Source organism: Mandrillus leucophaeus, unplaced genomic scaffold (assembly GCF_000951045.1).
Source record: "Mandrillus leucophaeus isolate KB7577 unplaced genomic scaffold, Mleu.le_1.0 Scaffold805, whole genome shotgun sequence".
In the NCBI taxonomy this organism is placed as follows: domain Eukaryota; kingdom Metazoa; phylum Chordata; class Mammalia; order Primates; family Cercopithecidae; genus Mandrillus; species Mandrillus leucophaeus.
Genome location: NW_012108753.1, coordinates 273,886 through 293,306, shown reverse-complemented (window position 1 = coordinate 293,306; position 19,421 = coordinate 273,886). Strand labels below are relative to the sequence as shown.

The 19,421-nt window shown below is 40.7% G+C and overlaps 1 protein-coding gene across 1 annotated transcript in view; it reads left to right on the top strand.

The window, feature by feature from the left end:
- Nucleotides 1-7,114: 7,114 nt before the first annotated feature.
- Nucleotides 7,115-19,421, top strand: part of QPCT (glutaminyl-peptide cyclotransferase) — a 20,940-nt gene continuing 8,633 nt past the window's right edge. The window contains exons 1-2 of the mRNA XM_011967645.1: nt 7,115-7,282; nt 13,937-14,215. Of these exons, the coding sequence (XP_011823035.1) occupies nt 7,115-7,282; nt 13,937-14,215 (447 nt within the window). The remainder of the gene's footprint in view (nt 7,283-13,936; nt 14,216-19,421) is intronic.

Genomic DNA, 19,421 nt, shown 5'->3' with positions numbered 1-19,421 from the left:
GCCGCCAGGGTGCGGGGCGCGCCTGGGGGTGTGCCCGCAGCTCCCCCGCTGCTTCATCCAAGGATGCTACTGGGGCGCTGAAGTGTCCCTACAGTCTCAGGACGGATGTGTGTTTGTTTTAGATTTTTAAAAAGAGCAACTCGGAAGGAAGGACCTTCACTGGAGACCTGCTTACTTTAAAAACCTTTTTTTTCTTTCCCCCTTAAAAGAGGGTACCTGCTATTTTCAGAGAAAATGGATCTAGTTGTAGGTAGAAATCGCATGTAAGGAACTTAGGATAAAAGTGATTTGCAGGTTCCTTCTGCAAGAAGTATATGGGTTCACAATTACTTCCTTTTCTTGTGTAACAGTTTTGAAATCATGAAATTGCTAAGGGATTGTGCAAATGTTAATGATGTTAGCGTAAAATAGTATGTTATAGAGATATTAAGAAAAGCAGCGAAGTAAAGCGATATAAACTTTGGCAGTGTTATTGAGCAGACGTTTTACACACTTAGAGTATGCCTGTATCTACTCAAATGTTTGAAATACAGGGCACACTGGCGAATGCCCACTCCCACCCAGCTACATGCATATGTACGTGAACAGCCCATTTCAATTCTTCGGATCTAATGTAATCACCACTCAGGGGTCACAGCAGGCCCCACTTACACATGGAGACCACAGGCCACAGGGAACCTGGTGGGAGTGAGGGAAGTCGGTAACATAAGAATAACTTTACTATAAGAAAAACAGCTTCCCATGGGGTCCCATGAAGAAGAACGTGGAACGACACAAAAAAATCCTCTCCTTCACTTCACTGAGAATACCTTTCTGGTCAGAAATTGGGAAGAGAACATTACAAACTAGAGTATGGAGCCAAACCAAAAGTATCTTTGTGATACATCTAAATGGAAGGGAATAAATGAGATGGAAACTGAAAAAAAACAATCTGAAAAGATCATTTGTAGGTGTGTGTAGGCGGGGGTATTTATGGGTGGGAAAAGGTGCTGTGGTTCTTAAAATATTTTAAACCAATGAAAATTTAACTTTTGAGAAACATTTTTTAAAGCATTAATTGAATCCCTTTTATATTTATTTTAAGAAGCTTCTGATCACTGTTCCATTGAGAAACTGAATGTTTTCAAATTGTTGAAAGCGAATGACAATCAGCCATCACATTTCCCAATTTCTAGCTTCCTCCCCTTATTCTGTAGACCTTCATAAAGTCTTGCAGCCTGGGTGACGAATCGGTCCACACTAAAATATATGTGCTTTCCTACTTTTTACAGTGGAAAAACTTTTTACAGTGTCTGACTATTTTAATCATATGATGTATGTCCTTGGTACACTGATCTGCCAACAGGTGAGGTGTGGTAAAGAAAGCATCGATTTTGAAATCCATTTCCTTCATTTTGAAATAAAGGTGTGTCTCTTTCAGTGGCTTTGAATATGTAAAAGCAGATCAACTCTAGTTTATGGTGGCATTCAGAGACCATGATTTGATTATATATTTGAAACCTGGAAACAATTGTTCCATAATAACAATACTATACATTGTTAAACTCCCAGGTGGGCACACACATGTGTATTTAGAGGCATTGGCATCTGGGGATGGAGTGAGATATATATATATGTGTGTGTGTGTGTATATATATATATACACACACGTCACTTGAACTTCACAGCAACCCCCATGAGTGAATTCATCCTCAATTTATGGATGAGGAAACTTGACAACTATTACACCAGCGAATTGAAGAGCTAGGGTTTGGCTTAAGCCCTGATCTCTCCTTTCTTCTTCTATGCTTTTCTAATGGTAGATGAGTCCTGACTGATGTACCCAGAACAGTGCCCAGGTAGTGCAAAAGTGTGGGGCTAGCAGGAAAGTTGGAGGGCCAGATGAAGAGCTTACTCTCTCTTTCTGGGCCGGGGTGGACCCTAAATGGCACTCCAAAACAGGTAGTTTGTTTTTGGTACCTTCTCTTCTGACATTCCCTATTTTCTCCTTTCCTTGATCTCCTTCATGCAGCTTAAAGGTCATCATTATTCTGGGTGTTGATCCATATTCCAGAGTTACTTTTTCTGAACCTTTCCCAGGCCCTTTGGTCACCAGTTTCCTATTCCTTTAGTACAGGCCCATTCCTTTAGTACAACATTGTCAACCAGCTGTTAAACAGAATCTCATTAAATCATTCCTCCTTAGGTGCAAATGACTGATGGCCTTTGAGGGCTTTATATGTTCTTTAAAAAATGTTAGCTCCAATAAACTAAAAAGTCTGGCTTCTATTGAAGTCTTCTAATTATAAAGTTGACATGTGCTCATTTTAGAAAACTTGGAAAATACAGAAAAATACATTAAAAAGAAAACAAATGCCACCCATAATCCCACTTTTCAGAGATAATTGCTGTTAACCATTTTGGTGTTTTTATTTCTATTTCTCTCTCCCTCTCTCTCTGCGTGTGTGTGTGTGTGTGTGTGTGTGTGTGTGTGTGATTGTTGTTTCTGCATTCTAATGGAAGCAACGATGGAGACTCTAAGGCAGGGACGTGGAAGTCAGTGGCGGACTGGGTGTTGGTAGGGAGAGAAAGACCAAATGTCATTTTGGAGCCTTACCATCTGGTTGGTAAGTACTATGAGATCCATTTTACAGATATGGACTCTTTCCTAGTCACAGCTAGTAAGTGAGGGAGCTGAGATTTCACCCTAAGTTGTTGTGGATAAAGCCTGCACTGCTCTGCTTTTAAGTAGAGGGCTGCTTACATTTAAAAAAAGACAGATGTTGTCTTATTCAGTTCCCAACCATTCCCCCAGTGAATTTTTAGTATCAGTGGCTTCTGACACACAGAATGAGTTCAATAACTGCTGATTGAGCTGACTTTGCAGACAGACAGAGGTGTTAATCTCAGAATTGCCTGGGAGACACTCATATAGAATAGAAACTGGACTTGCATTGACCGCACTTCTGTAATGATCTCCCTTTAATTCAATGTTTTGGAACCTCAAAACCCTTTGCAAGCTGGGCCAACTCTATCAATTATGTAATGAAAACCCTCTTTGGCCTGGCACCACATGATTAGCCTAGAGGAGATGCTTCAGGATATCTGGTTCACACTTTTGGCTGAAAGATTCTTGTCACTCAGAGCAGACTTACTGTCCTTCCTGTCTGGAAGAAAAGACAAGGCAGGGGCTGTAACAGAGTCTCATTCCTCTGAGAACACCTGCACTGATAGAAAATTGTCTACGTGTCTTTTAACTGAGATAACCCTACAGTAAATTGGGGTTAGCATTTACCATTGGGCTCAACTTTGTTTTTGCCTGAGTTACTTTCCCCCTGCTGAGCTCACTCTTTCTTTCCAGCTTTTTCCTCTGACTCATTCATCTCTTCTCCACCTAAATTTGTATATTTATTGAGTTCTGAGCATAAGACCCCTTAAACATTGAATGCATGCTATTTAGGTTGGGAAAGTCAAATGCTTTTCCACACAGGGCTTTAATGAATAGAAGGTTTAAGTAATTGCCTGAGTGTAGTTGGTTGTTTCCTCTTCTATGTCCTTCAGTTACTGGGAAGCTTTTAACTCTGTGATTTTACAGGGGCATCTTTGCCCCCAGAGGGGCAAGGAGAGTCAGGGCTCTTTACTGAAGTATGTTAATTAAATGGTTGAGCCCAGGAGGTTGAGGAGCAAACACATGTAAGTCTTTAGATTCATCAGCATCAGTAGGCCTGGCCTGTCTGCTGGATTTACCCTTTAGTTATCCATTAAGCATTTTTTGGTGCTATTTGCCAACTAGGTTTCATCCACAGTATCTCTTCTAGTTAGAGATGCTTGGGGGAGGCGGCATTTATTTTGTTCCTGTTTTTTCTTAAATATCTTAAGAGTTCTTTCAAGCCTCTAGAAACCAGCTATTTAAACACAAGTGATTTCGTTTCACTCTGGACATGGAGTGAAAGCTTCTGTCCACAGTGACCAGATGGGCTTTGGGATAGAGTATTGGACAGTAAATAGACAAGGAGCTACTCGTCAAGCAGCTTTTTACACAACAGTTTTGGTTGTCATAGTGACTGCTTGGGTCAACCCAGCTCTTCATCATCAGAAGCATCGAATGTCAGAAATTCAAAAAGAGCAAAGCCCAATAACTTTGAACCACAGCACTTCCTGGCCATGGCACCAGGTAGCCACCTGTCTCTTCTGTCTTTATGCTTGCTTGTGCATTCAACTGATTTGGTATTTACAATGCAGAAAAATGCCCACGTTTCTTTATTATTATATAAATACAGTCTTAGCAAAGATAATTTTGGAAGGATAGTTCATCTGTTGATTGCTATTTTGATTAATTTGCCCAATATTTATCAAATGCTCAAGATGAACCAGGTCCTGTGTGGCCTGTGTGGGAGAGAGAGGGAGTTCCAGCCCTTATGGAGCTGATGTCTTGTATGAAAGACAGACATTAAACAAGTAAACACACAAAGAAGTGGCCTCCAAGCTGCAAGCTGAAGTGAGCAGGAGTTAGCCAGGTGAAGAGGAAGGGAAACAGCTTGTAAGGCAGAAGGCACCGCAGACGCCAAAGCCTCATGAGGGCATAACCTCAGAGCATTTGAGGCCTGGCCAAATGCCAGGGTGACCGAAGCATGGTGAGCAAGGGTGAGAGGGGAGACCAGACAGGCTTCTGTTGGCCGGGTTGAGTAATAATTAACCATGGAAGTCTTCTGACCTCTTGCCTCCGTATTCTTCTTATCCCTTGGCACATTTCTATTGCTTTGTCTTTCAGCTTCAGCTTCAGCTTTCTTTTTGCAACTGCTGTTTGGGAACTGGCATGAAGACTTAGATGCTGGAGGTACCAAGGGATTTAAAGCCTGCACTGACAAGTTTATCAAGGAAAATATTTAAAAATGTCCTACCAATAAACAAACACAAATCTTCTGATGTTCAGGCACAGCACCAATATTCAGGAATAAACTGGAAGTGCATAAATGATACAGTGAGGCAGAGCAAAACTAGCGTGGGATTGGAAATCCACAGACGGGATCTTTTTGTGGATTTACCTATAACTCTCCTTCAACCTCAGGAAGTCAACTGGTTTCTATGAATCTCAGTTTCCACGAATATAAATGAAGGAGGTTGGAGACTAGAGCATCTCTAAGTGGCTTTTCCAACTTTAAAATTCATTCTATGGCTCTTTAGTGTTTGATAGAAGGAAATAATAACTAATACATTGAATATTTACTATGGCAGTTTACATATGTTAGTTCACTTAATTCCAGTTACGCTAGGATTCAGGTGTTATTACCTCTGTTTTACAGATGAGGAAATTGAGCCTTATTGAGGTTTAGTAACCTGGAAAGAGTTACAGCTAGTAGGTGGTGGGGTGCTGAGTTGAGAGGGTCTGTCTGATCCTATAGCCTCTTTGCATGGTAAGTACTGGAGAGTAAACAGCCATCTCAGAGTGTAGATGAGTATAAGTAATTAGGCAATAAGCATTATCTGAAGTCCAGTTTCACACCAGTCACATGGACTGGATCACATGGAATGAAAATACTTGCCTGACTACTTAAACATATTCAACTAACGCTGGTCCTGAAAGGAACTATAAACTAGGCCTCCCCTAACTTCTGTTTTGCCTTCCAAATAATTCAATATTCTTATGTCATCCTCATCCTTCCCCTTAGGGAAGGAGTCATCGGATCAATTATTCTCTTCCTGTTGAGGAGGAGTAACACATTCCATTATTAGGTGCCTGATAAACATATAATGAATGAATGGTTCATCATTACCAGTATCATAAGAATATACGGTATGTGTGAAGTCATCAAAATACAAATTTGAATGTTATGTGAACTTTAATGGAATTTAAAAATAATTTTAATTGAAGTTAAAACGTTTACTATTTAGTTGGCTGTAGACTCACCAATCTCAGGCTGAAAGGAATTGCAACAATCATCTGAGTTGGCACTGTCTAATAGAAATAATGACTCAGGGCCAGGTATGGTGGCTCACGCCTGTAATCCCAGCACTTTGGGAGGCCGAGGCGGGTGGATCACCTGAGGTCAGGAGTTCGAGACCAGGCTGACCAATATGATGAAACCCCGCTCTACTAAAAATACAAAAATTAGCTGGGCGTGGTGGCATGCACCTGTAATCCCAGCTACTCAGGAGGCTGAGACAGGAGAATTGATTGAACCCAGGAGGCAGAGGTTGCAGTGAGCCAAGATCATGCCATTGTACTCCAGCCTGGGCAACAAGAATGAAACTCCATCTAAAATAAAATAATAAAAAGAAATAATGACTTAGCTACTCAGGAGACTGAGGTGGGAAGATTGATTGAGCCTGGGAGGTGGAGGTTGCAGTGAGCCAGATTGCACCACTGCACTCCAGCCTGGGTGACAGAGAGAAACCCCAGCTTAAAAAAAAAAAAGATTATGAAAGAAACATATGTAATTTTAATTTTTCTAGTAGCCACATTAAAAAAGTGGAAAAAGGGTAAAATTAATTTTAATAATATACTTCATTTAACCTAATATATCAAAAATTTACAATTTCAACATGTAATCATTATAAAATTTTGAATTAGGCTTGCTATTAAAATCCTATTAAAATTTGGGGACCCCTTAATTTGTGGCTCATCTATAAAGTCTTCCCTGACTACTCCTACTCTAAACTGTGTAAGATTTACTTAGGCTAACAGTTGGGTTTTAAAATTATTTTTAAATTTTTTATTGAGGCAGGGTCTCCTGTTGCTCAGCTGGAGGGCTCAGTAACACAGCTCACTGCAACCTCGACCTCCTGGGCTCAAGCAATCCTCCCACCTCAGCCTCCTGAGTAGCTGGAACAACGGGCACACACCATGGGTCACCACACCCAGTTAATTTTTTCATTTTTTGTAGAGACAAGGTCTCATTATGTTGCTAGAGCTGGTCTCAAACTCCTGGGCTCAAGCAGTCCTCTTGCCTCAGCTTCCCAAAGTGCTGGCATTACAGGTTTGAGCCACCGTGCCTGGCCCTAAGAGCCCAATTTTAAAGTTGAGTAGTTTAATTTACCTAATTTGACACAAAGTTCTCCCTTATTTTGAAGTTTTAAGCAATTAATTGCAAACATGTCAGAGTCTTAAACATATTATGAAATGATAGCCAGTTAAATGATTTCATTGAATCCTCAGAATTATCACCAACCAGCCATTTTGAATTCATCGGCTCTTCGGCAAATTGCAGAAGGCACCAGTATCTCTGAAATGTGGCGAAATGACTTACAGCCGTTGCTGATAGAGCGATACCCGGGATCCCCTGGAAGTTACGCTGCTCGTCAGGTGAGAACATGGGACATAAACCTCAAGGTTGTGTGAATACTTTGCTTTCCCATGGGGGATAGTGTTATGGCTGAAGTTCTGAGGTGTCTAATATTCAGATCTGTCATCTCCTTATTCACCAAATAGTCAACCAAGAAAAATCAAACGACTGAGAGTACGTGTCTGTTCTGAATACTAAGTGGTACATGTTAATGTCAATAGTTTATGTGTGAAGTCTCTATTTGGGGTACAACATTACACAGTCCTTAACTCTTAACCATTCAGTTACACACCTGTAGTCTCCCAAACAAGTTTTCTTGAATCCTAAGCAATGAACAGCAACAGCCTTAGGGAGTCCTTGCTTGAAGGTTCTGGGCCAAGAGTATCATTGTACTATCAGGCCATCACTTGCCTTAGGGAAATTGTATTCTCCCTGGAGGGAGAGTTAAGGCTGGTGATAAGCTACATTTCTCCAGGGCAGTGCTTCTCAAACTTCTGACTCTGACAGAAAGTAAAAAAAATGGATTTTACATTTTATACCCACAAACGTACTAGTATATTTAACTGAAACAAAACTTCCATGAAAAATACTCTTATTTATACTTGCATTTTACTGCGATATTGTCAGTTCTATTTTATTGGTTCTTAAAAAAATGCTAGTCATAACCCACTAAACTGATTTCAAGACCCACTGATTTTACCACCATCGTGGAGGGTAGAATAAGCTGGGCCAGACCTTGGATGTCTCTTTGCCTCTTTAATGTCGGTCTTCCTAAGCAATCTGAAACCTCACCTCTGAATATCTGTTTTTTTCAAACTACCCCTTTTTAAGGGGCCACTTGGGAAGGAATGGGACTGGCCTTTCACATCCTCTTCTGAAACTCCTCAGGCAAAAGACCTTGGCACCCACTGCTGTGCCCAGAGTGAGAACTGCAAGTCCCAGGTGCCCAGCTCTTGAGCTCTTCCTTTCGATTTCAGAGTCTCGCTCTGTCGCCCAGGCTGGAGTGCAGTGGCACGATCTCGGTTCCCTGCAACCTCCGCCTTCTGGGTTCAAGGCATTCTCCGGCCTCAGCCTCCCCAGTAGCTGGGACTACAGGAGCACACCACCACGCCTGGCTAATTTTTGTATTTTTAGTAGAGACGGGGTTTCACCACGTTTCCCAGGATGGTCTCTATTTCCTGACCTCGTGATCTGCCTGTCAGCCTCCCAAAGTGCTGGGATTACAGGCGTGAGCCACCGAGCCGGGCTGGGCTCTTCCTTTCTACCCAGTGGGTAGCCTCTGCCCCTCAGGCTAGCCTAGATATCCATGTGTCTGTCTCCCCATTAGCCTCTTGTCTTCCATCTGAATAGCTCTGGCTTCTCCCAAGGAATTAGACAGTAGACAACCTGCAGGCACCTTAGTTCTGTCTAACCTTTAGGGAGAGAGAAGAATAATAGCGATGATGGCTGACTTTCACTGAGCAGTGTTTCTGGGTCAGGCACTTTACTGAATTCTTTGCATAGATCATCTCGTTCAGCCTTCACAACAGTGTGTGGATGCTATTATTATCTCAATGTTAGGAATTTAAAAAGATCTGAGGTTGAGGTATATGAATTAACTTGCTCAAGGTTATACTTGTACCAGTGATGAGGCCAGAATCTGCTTGATATCTCTATCTTATCACTGGAGAGCTGGGAGAAATCAGTTCTGTGCTTCGTGCCCTCAAATGTCTCCAGCTCTCGATCTTCTTATGCCCAAGTTGGACAGTAAGGCACATACCATCCACTTTAACAATATTGCCTGGGCCTTATCTCTCAAGCACTTTCTTGAAAGAAGGTCAGGGCACTTAACTGGCATTTTCCAAAAGCCTCAGTTCCTTGTTAGAAAAAATCGAGGTCTCTGATGCTTACTCTTCCCATTCAACTCAACCTCTTTTATTTCCCCATATCATTTGCCCAGAGCACTGTATATACCCAGAAATGATATGCATACTTCAGGCCTGAGGTTCCTCGCCTGCAGGCTCTGGAAATCCATGAACACAATAAACATTGCTAGTTGATCTTCAGCTTCAACAGAAGACAGTATATAGCATAAATAATATACATAGATACTGTTGTGATTAAAAAGATACATATTCATTTAAAAGTGTTCCTAAAGTTTCAGTAACATTCTCTTCTATCATATGGGGGTGGAGGCAAATGAGAAATTTATAGACAGTATTTTAGAATGTGTTGGGAACTACTGCTGGGCTGCCTGTGCATGGTCTGGCTGATGGCTATGTTAGATATCTCACTTAGATTCCATTTTAGAATTTTTTGAGAAGAAAATTACCATTAATTTTTAGAGACCTATCTTCTACGCTGTGGAAGACAAAGGAATTCTCATTTTGAAAGTGAGGTAGATGACAGAGTAATTATGAGGGAACTACACGAATGGCCTTAATTTGACTAAGATTAGATCCTTTCATGTAGAACTGAATTGAAACAAAAATGATTGAACTTGTTTTTTTTTCTCCTGAGGACTTTTTGAACACTAGATGAGATGTTTTATAATTTAGAGTTTCAAGGAAATAACTAGAGAAGATCCTCAAATATTAAAAAAGGGTAAACTTGATATAAAATTGGTTTGTGAATTAACTTTCGTAGTTATCAGTAAAGATGTGCATTACTATGGATTCTCTTATACAGAAAGAGAATATTTTGGGGGAAACCTGTCCCACATTATGTGTTTTCCTGGTCTCTGATTGATGACCCCAAAGCTGCCTATTGGATTATTAGGAAATTTTATTTTGAGGAGATGAGTTATTTGTAAAATAAATAATTTGAAGATAATATATTTGGGGCTATTTCATTGATTTATAAGATAGAAATAATAAATTTAAAAATTAGGATCATAAAGTCTCACAAATGGGCAAGCAATATCCTTTGTCTAAAAGAGGCAAACTAGAAACTTCAGGGGGTAAAATCCCCCACAGATGCACAGCACATCTGAGCCACTGAAACTGAATATCATCAGATACATAGATCCCAGGTGCACCCTCAGTCCAGCCCCCTAAGAGGAGGAGCCTGAGGGACTCATATATGGTGCACTCAAGAGGAAAGAGGTACCTGAGTCTTTGGGGGGCAGAAGTCAGCATCCTGATGACGATGTGTTTGCAGACTTAGCGCAAACACTGGAAAATCAGCTTCCTCCAAACAAATCCAGTCTACTGATGTCATTGTTGCTCAGAACCTGGAAACTAGAATTTACGTTTAATTAAATGAAACCCAGGATCATTCACTAGTGTTAACCTAGAATAAATCCCCCTACCACTCTTTGGAAGTAGACTATTTTGTAATAGCCTCTCTCTCGTGCTCATATCTTCATCTTTGTATTTTTTTTCTTTCTCTACTCAGTCTCCATCCATCTCTGCTTTATCCCTGTCTCCATCTCTCTCACTCTTTCTCTTTCTCTTTTTTTCTCTCCTCTCCATTTTAAAACATAGATGTATAGCAACCCAAAGTGTGATCTATATTCTGAATTGCTTTTTAACTCCCCTGGAGGGCCCAGCCCTTTGCTGCTTTGGTATTGGGGAAGCGCAACTGCTTTAGATTCCCTGCCACAGCCACGTACTCCCTGCTTAGGGGTATTTGTACGATAGCAGTGGTAGTTTGGGGAGTTCCCCTAGAGACTTCTGGTGGGGACTTGTAGACTAAGTCTGAAAGCCAAAAACAAAACAACAAGGGATATTTGTGAACTAATTAGATTATGCAGCCAATTTGATTGTTTATAAAGATGATTTATCTTAGCTGCTAAGATAAACAAAAAATACTTACACTGAACAAAAAAGTTGCAGGGCCAGGTGTAGTGGCTCATGCCTGTAATCCCAGCACTTTGGGAGGCTGAGGCAGGCAGATCATGAGGTCAAGAGATCGAGACCATCCTGGCCAACATGGTGAAACCTTATCTCTACCAAAAATACAAAAATTAGCTGGGCGTGGTGGCACGTGTCTGTGATCCCAGCTTCTCGGGAGGCTAAGGCAGGAGAATTGCTTGAACCAGGGAGTTGGAAGTTGCAGTGAGCCAAGATTGCCCCGCTGCACTCCAGCCTGGCAACAGAGTGAGACTCCGTCTCAAAAAAATAAAAAAGTTGCTTCAGGAAAAACTCTTTTGAGAATATTTGCTGATTCTCTTATGGACTTTAGTGTCAACAAGGTCATCAGAAATTATGATCAAGACCTGGTAACAAGTTGAGAAATAAGTTTGTGTGCGACTTCTGATTAATGCTAACAGATATATTTTTAAAAATTCCAATTCATTTTGTAAGCTTGCAATCTGCAACTGGTGTTGAAGAAGCCATTTTATGGAGCATTTCATCATCTGGATACCAGATGTTCTGGAGTATATGCTTTTTTTTTTTTTAAATGACCCATTTTATGGAATTTTTTTTTTTTTTTTATAGTCTAGGGATAACTCATTTTCATAGTCTGCAGAAAAACTCATGTTAGATGCATAGTGATTTCTCTCTATTCAAACTATTAATGCTTTGTATCATGTAGTTTTATATAGTCTCATTAAATCAATTCATATTTACTGTTAGGATGAACCCATATTTACTGATAGCCTACTATGAGCAAAGCACAGTACTACAAATTGTGGAGAGTTATGAATGCTGATTTCAAAAAAGGTTCTAAACATTTCTTTTGATGAGGTGATAAGACAGCATGTAAATTTGCAATAGAAAAGGTAAGGTACTGCATACACAATGCTCTTTAGGACAAAGTCCACCCACTATTAAAAGCTAGGAGTCTCGAGCTGGGGAATCATTTGTTTAGTTGGCTTTTGCAAGACTGACGGTAGGATCAGTGTCGTCCCGCTATTTAAATTCCCCTTTCCTTGGGAGCTTCCTGTCACAGTTTTTTTGAGGCTCTTGCCTACGTGTCATGTCGCATTAGTGAGCACAGGCCACATGGGACTTGGCTAGGATAGAAAATCCTGTATTTCTTTGGAGGAGGGGGAAAAAAAAAAAGCCTTCACATTCATTTCCAGTTATTCATTTATCATCTTAAGGTCCATCCCAGATCTAAACTGTCTAGATCTGAACTGTTTAGATCTGAAATGTTGGTTTTTGGTTAGATGTTAATTGAGGGACAAATCGTCAGTTATTTTGATATTAGTTTGTTGTTTGACTTTTTATAAAAATGATTTAAGGCAATTTACAATGATGTATATGATATTTGGGGAAAAAAAAAAAAACAACCAAAAGGAACAGCCTGGGCATGGTGGTTCATGTCTATAATCCTAGCTCTTTGGGAGGCGGAGGCGAATGGATCACTTGAGCCCGGGAGTTTGAGACCAGCCTGGGTAATATGACAAAACTCCATCTCTACAGAAAAAAAAAAAAAATACAAAAGTTAATCAGGCATGGTGGCATGTGTCTGTTATTCCAGCTACTCAGTAGGCTGAGGCAGGAGAATTGCTTGAACCCAGGAGGCGGAGGTTGCGGTGAGCTGAGAGTGCGCCATTGCACTTCAGCCTGGATGACTGAGTGAAGCCCTGTTAAAAAACAACAACAACAAAATAAACAAAACAAAACAAAACAAACAAACAAACAAAAAAAACAAGGAACATAGGAAAGTGAAGCCAAGATAAAATAAGGATGGGAAAAGGCAAATGAACCAGCAATGAACTCACCTATAACTTCTCACATCACAAATTCTATCTGTTCTTTAAAAAGATACTTCTAGTTCCTGAAGTGATGCTACTTTCCCCACCTGTTGCTTTCTTCTGTAAATCACTATGTTGCCTTATAAGACTCAAGGTGGCTAGCAGAGATGGGGAAAGAGATTCTCTTTTTTATTTGCCAGCATTTGCAGCACGTCTCGACCTGCCTTGGGTGCAGAGGGAAAGCTGCTTGATATGTTATTGTGGTTCAGGGTTGCTTACTAATTCTTAGAGTGAGCAGAGATCTGAAATAACCCCAACCACCCCCTAGCTATGGGAGCTTTCTACATTATCCTTAGCAGGTGAGCATCAGTATCTTTTATTCGTGTTCACTACATATAAAGCATTTGCTGGACTTGGACATATGTTATGCACTTGGGACAGAAAGAGCTACCATTTGCAGTTCTTGTCTTTGAAGAGCTTAGAGATAGAGACCTGTAGGATGCTGGTTTACTTAAGTATTCAAACATGCCTTTGTAGCCTCCTAGAAATACTAAAAGTGTACTTTACTATTACCAAACTGCATCTCTATCTCCTGACTCATAGACATGTCCATAATATATTGTTAAATGAGAAAAACAAGGGGAGAGTAATGTGAAAAGTAGGATTCTTTTCCTATAAAAACATATGCCCCTCTGCCAAATATATGTGTTTGTGTGCTACTGTAGGTTTGCATAAGCAAGGAGAAGATATGTCGAAAGATCTGCATCAAACTGTTAACCTTGGTTAATATTAACAACTGGTTGAGATTGATTAGTAAGGGGAAGTTTAGGGGAGAGGCAAGAGGATTAGCTTCTCCTTAAAACAGCACAAATGCTATTAATTATGATAACAATACAAAGCAATTACTAATTGCAATAATATTGCTGTTAATACAATAAGCGTGTATTGCAATTTTAATTTGAAAGGCACTACTTAAAGTTTTAGAATCACAGTTAACAAATGAAAGCTGTTTGTTTAGATCTAAATTTTTGGTTTTTGTTTTGATCAGCACATCATGCAGCGAATTCAGAGGCTTCAGGCTGACTGGGTCTTGGAAATAGACACCTTCTTGAGTCAGACGCCCTATGGGTACCGGTCTTTCTCAAATATCATCAGCACCCTCAATCCCACTGCTAAACGACACTTGGTCCTCGCCTGCCACTACGACTCCAAGTATTTTTCCCATTGGGACAACAGAGTGTTTGTAGGAGCCACTGATTCAGCTGTGCCATGTGCAATGATGTTGGAACTCGCTCGTGCCTTAGACAAGAAACTCCTTTCCTTAAAGGTATCTGTTTTCCGCTTGTTGATTCCTAGGATAAAGTACATTAGCAGTAACTCAGAGTGAATTCTAGAATCCTTGGTGGAATGAGAAGTCTCCATTTAAAAATGGAGACTTTTGGTGTATTTTTATTATGAATATTAATTGAAAGATTTCATGATTTGGAATATCAACCACGGGCAATAAACTTAAGATACGTGGCAAAGCACTCATTAATTGGTACCTGATTTCTCAGCCTTGAATGCACATTAAATTAAATGCAACATTTCTTTGTGAAAAATGAAGGAGGAAGTTTGTTTCAGGTATAGTATGAGAATTGTGTTTTGTAATGAACTATGTTTATTTCTTCTTGTTTCTTCGACCATGAAACATTACAACCTTCTGATCTGAGAGATGGTGGCTCTTGGCTTGGAGGAGGGAGTTGCAGCAAAGTGGTTCTGAAGTGGAGAGTGGGAAATTCAGACCTATCAAGATGAAAAAGCATGAAGCAGAAATGCATTATTGTTATTATCTGTGAATCTCAGCTCCATTTTATGTAGCATAGCAGAGCTTTTGTTATGCTCTCAGCTCAAAATACTTCTGGGACTCTCAGATGTTATTTCAGTCTTGGTGTTCTTAAGGGTATATGGGAAAAAGTGCTAAACTAGATGAAGACATTTTGTTCTGATATCGCTCATAACCAAGTAAACACAACAAAGCAAAAACAAAAAACTTTGTTCTCAGGCAACAAATGCTTTGTTCCCCCCTCAGAGCTTTATGAATGGTCCAGCCTTTGATACAATTGGGGTAAAGAAGTAAAAGGTTTATCTTGTAATGGAAGTAATAGAGATATTTGGTTCTATTTTTGCTGGATATACTGAACTTGAAGAAACCAAGACTTGTTTATACCCTCTCAGTCTCCTTTTCACTTATTTTTTGGTTTGTTTTGTTTTCTGAGCCTTCTACAATGCCTTTGTCCCATGCATTGCCCTGCTTTTAACTAGTTTCCTTCCCCAGCAATTGGATGAAGGAGTTCAGAAGCTGATGCAAAAGTCTGATTTTTCATATTTGCACTTCTAGTGTAAGGACACAAAATGAAGTATGACTTGAAGACATTGCTCTGTGTAACGGATGTATTTTCTCCGAGTGAACTCTTTTGCTTTTTCCCATATAGCTCTATCTGCTTTTGGTGACCAGAAATATTAATAGAAAGGTCTGAATGAATTATTGATTGGGGTCATCATTAAAAAAATTCGAATCAACATATACATTCTCATAGTAATCCTTTCTGTTAGAGATAAATGGTGAGGTGGCGATTTTTTTTTTTTTGAGACGGAGTCTTGTACTGTTGCTCAGGCTGGAGTGTAGTGGTGGGATCTCGGCTCACTGCAAGCTCCACCTCCCGGGTTCACGCCATTCTCCTGCCTCAGCCTCGGAAGTAGCTGGGACTACAGGTGCCCACCACCACGCCTGGCTAATTTTTTGTACTTTTAGTAGAGTTGGAGTTTCACCGTGTTAGCCAGGATGGTCTCGATCACCTGACCTCGTGATCCGCCTGCCTCAGCCTCCCAAAGTGCTGGGATTACAGGCGTGAGCCACCGCACCCAGCCCCGAGGTGGGGAATTTTTTTAAGAGGCTGTTTTTGAATGCAGACTTTGAGAGTATCAGATTTATTCTTCCAGTTATATGTTTTAACTAAATTTGTATTGAGGAGTTAAGTTCTTCAGCTGTCATGGATTGGGTAGACGGTGGTGGAAAGTGACCTGAAAGAGCACTGGATAAGTAGACTGGATTATTCCCAACTCTTTATAGCCCCACTTCTCTCCAGTTATAGGACTGTCGTTACACATCCACATCCTTTGTCTGGTAACTTTGCTGTGCCCTCCCACTGTAGCCAGTTGTACTTCCTCGTCCCTTCACTCTGGACTTGGTTATTTGATTTGCCTTAGCCCATGGGATGTTAGTAGAGGTGACACAAGCAGAGGCTGGAAGTGTGCGTGTACCATTGGGCTTGCTCTCCCATGTCTTTGCCATAACCATGAGAATGGCATGCCCTGGCTAGCCTGCCAGTCCCAGCAGAAGGATGAAACACCTGGAGCAGAACCAACCTCGCTGACTGCACGGTGAAGCAGAGCTGCTCCAGTCAAACCCATTCTAGATCAGCTGCTCCCTAGCTGACCAACAGAGGTTATGTATCCCAGGAAGATACATGATGGCATTTCAAGCCACTGTGTTTGGGGTGTTATTCTATTCTATTATTGTGCCATTAGCTAACTGATATAGCCTTGAATGGGGAAAGACTGCAGATAACCCACTGACTATGTGAACACCGGTAATTAGGCATTCGTAGTGTTACCATGTAGACCTTCATACATCAGGCCAGTCAGATTCTCCTAGCTCCAAGGTACTAGGCTGAGTTACTAGCAACGAAGGCCATGGCTATTTTTCTGCCATTCCTGAAATGAAGCAAAAAGAGCAGGTTGCCTCATGGGACTCAGGATAAATGTCCACAACAGTTTACTGCTGGCTAAATGAATGGATATTAGACAAACAGAATGAAAGTAAATCGTTGTACTGATCACTGGAGTCACCCAGCTGTTGAAGTTTCACTGAGGTACTTGAACTGTCAAACCTGCGAGAGATAAAATCTACCTCCTTTTGCCTCTGCCCTGGGCATGAGCAGAATGCTTCTTGTCCCAACCGGTCCCGTTCTGCCCTCTTGTTCTGTGATTATGTTGCCTGATTTGGAACTAGAACTTTCAAGGCCCTTTAAACAACTGGAAGCTTAGAATGTCTCTACTGAAGTAAGCACCTTACAATTTTTGCCAATGAGAAAATCTGTTTAATTATTTAATGCTGATTAAACTCTGAGTGCATTTATATTGTACAAACATGTCCTCTGCTTAATGCTCTCCAGGAGTTATGGAGGATTCAAATCAAATTAAACTGTGCTTTCCTCATGGCATAATTAAGGAGCAATATGAATGATTAGCATATAAAATTAACTTAGTTTTCAGATGATAAAGACAATTTTTTTCTCCTTTGAAATCACGTTAAAACAATCAGGGGAACCCCATTTTTTGAAGAAACTAGAGAACATCTGTGACTAGGAACCACAATATAAAGACAGAAGTTGGATGGAGAAATGGCAGATGACATATCAGAGCGGAGAGAAGTCACGCTGTCCTGGAGAGGGAGGAAACGGAAGAAGCCAGTGGTTTTCCTGATAGAATCCCAAAAAGGCTCAGGGACTGGAGATGTGATAAGCTGAGGAAGGCAGGGCGGGGAAGGGGCTGGAGTGGAGAGTGTTTGGAAGTCTGTTGAAGGAGTATGTGGATATAGAGATTCCCACCCTACACTAGAGAGGCAGGTGAGTGCCCCTTGTGCCTTTGCCAGAGATGAGAAAATATTTTTCTAGAGAATTTGAACCAGGGAGGTTATGGAATTGAGAATAGCAAGTATAGAGGAGAGTGACAGTGAGGTACCCCTTGGAAACAGGGGAGATTACATGAAAGCCTACACATTGAACAGTAAGATCTACAGTCTCTCTCCCATCTTCAGCACCAGAAAGCCATCAGATAGGAAACTGGAAGATTCTTCTTCAGAGAATGTGAACCACCTCACAGAAAATCCCAGATGGTGACATTCAGTAATCCTCAATGAAAACACTGGCTGGGCACCAGATTGCCCTGCAGTGAAGCCAACCAATCTGTCTCCAATCAGCATTTTAATATCTCATTCTTTAACATGAATGAACACAAAGAATGACCAGACATTGAGGACAGACTCCAGCATGAAAGAAAGGGCCTGGAGCAGTGGCTCATGTCTGTAATCCTAGCACTTTGGGAGGCTAAGGCAAGAGGATTGCTTGAGCCCAGCAGTTCAAGGCTGCAGTGCATTGTAATTGAGCCACTGCACTCCAGCCTGGGCAACAGAGTGAGACTCTGTCTCTTAAATAAATAAATAAATATTTTTTTTAAATGTTAAAAAAAAAAAAGAAAGCAAGCAAAACAAATAATACGAATTTAAAATGAAGTTGGAGGAAATAGAGCAGAAAATGACTTGAAGGACACTGTTCCAATATTCTTACAGAGATAGGACGAGACATTATATCTATGCAACAAAACCAGAATGCTGCAATAACAGAACAATCAGTCAACAAGAAGGAGCTTTTGGAAATTAAAATTTCTATTTTTAAAATAAATAAATCAATAAAACAGTTGGATCCTAAAGTAGAAGAAATCTCTTTGTTTTTAGAAAGAGGAATGACAAAAAGGGGATGATTTTGACTTCTGGAGAATAATTGTAACAATTCCAGTAGGTCATATAAAAAGTATTGGGAATGAGAATGGCACTGGACTTCTCAATAGAAACTTTGGGAGCTAGAAAACAATGAAATTATGCCTTAAATATTTTAAATAAAAATAATTTGCAACCCAGAATCTTCAGGCCCAGACAAATTAAATAGGAAAATAGAATGAAGACATTTTCAGAGGTAAGTCTCAATAAAAAATTTTCACTCCCATGTACCGTACTTTTCCCCCCAGAAATTGCTTAAAGCTGTGCTCTAGAAAAATCAAGAAAAAAATCAAGGAAGAGAGAGTCATGGAGTTCAGCTCACTGGGGGTCCCATATAGAAGGGGCAGAAATCTGCACAGTGATGGTGAGGGGAACCCCAAGATAACAGATGGGCAACAGGCCTAGTGGTTGGTCCAGGCTGGAGCAGGCAGCAGAGGGCTCCGGAAGGGCCCATTCTTAAAAAACAAAACCAGACAGACACACGAGGAATAAAGGTGTGATAGTGTCTGGAATGCTTGACCACATAATGGTGAAGACATATTAGGCTCAAAGAAAACAAAACAAATGAAAGAGAGGCCTGTGGTGAGGAATGGTGGGAAATAGGTTTGCAGAGGCAGGACAAACTGGATTGGGATGTTTGTGTATATGGGAAAGTACAGAAAGAGAGATCCCCACTGGCTTTTGGTTTGAGTGACTGCAAGGGTAGTGTTGCCATCCGTTTGGTTGAGGAGACTGTTGGTAACACATTTCCGGGGGAACCTCAGGAGCTGAGTTTTGACACTTTGTTTGAGTTGTCTATTAATGTCTGTGTGGAGATCTTCATTTGGCAGCTGAATATGTAGTCTGGAGATTGGTAGTGAAGTCAGGGCTGGAGATATATTTTTTGGAATTGACATATACGTGTATGTGTGTGTTGTGTTGTGTGTGTATGTGT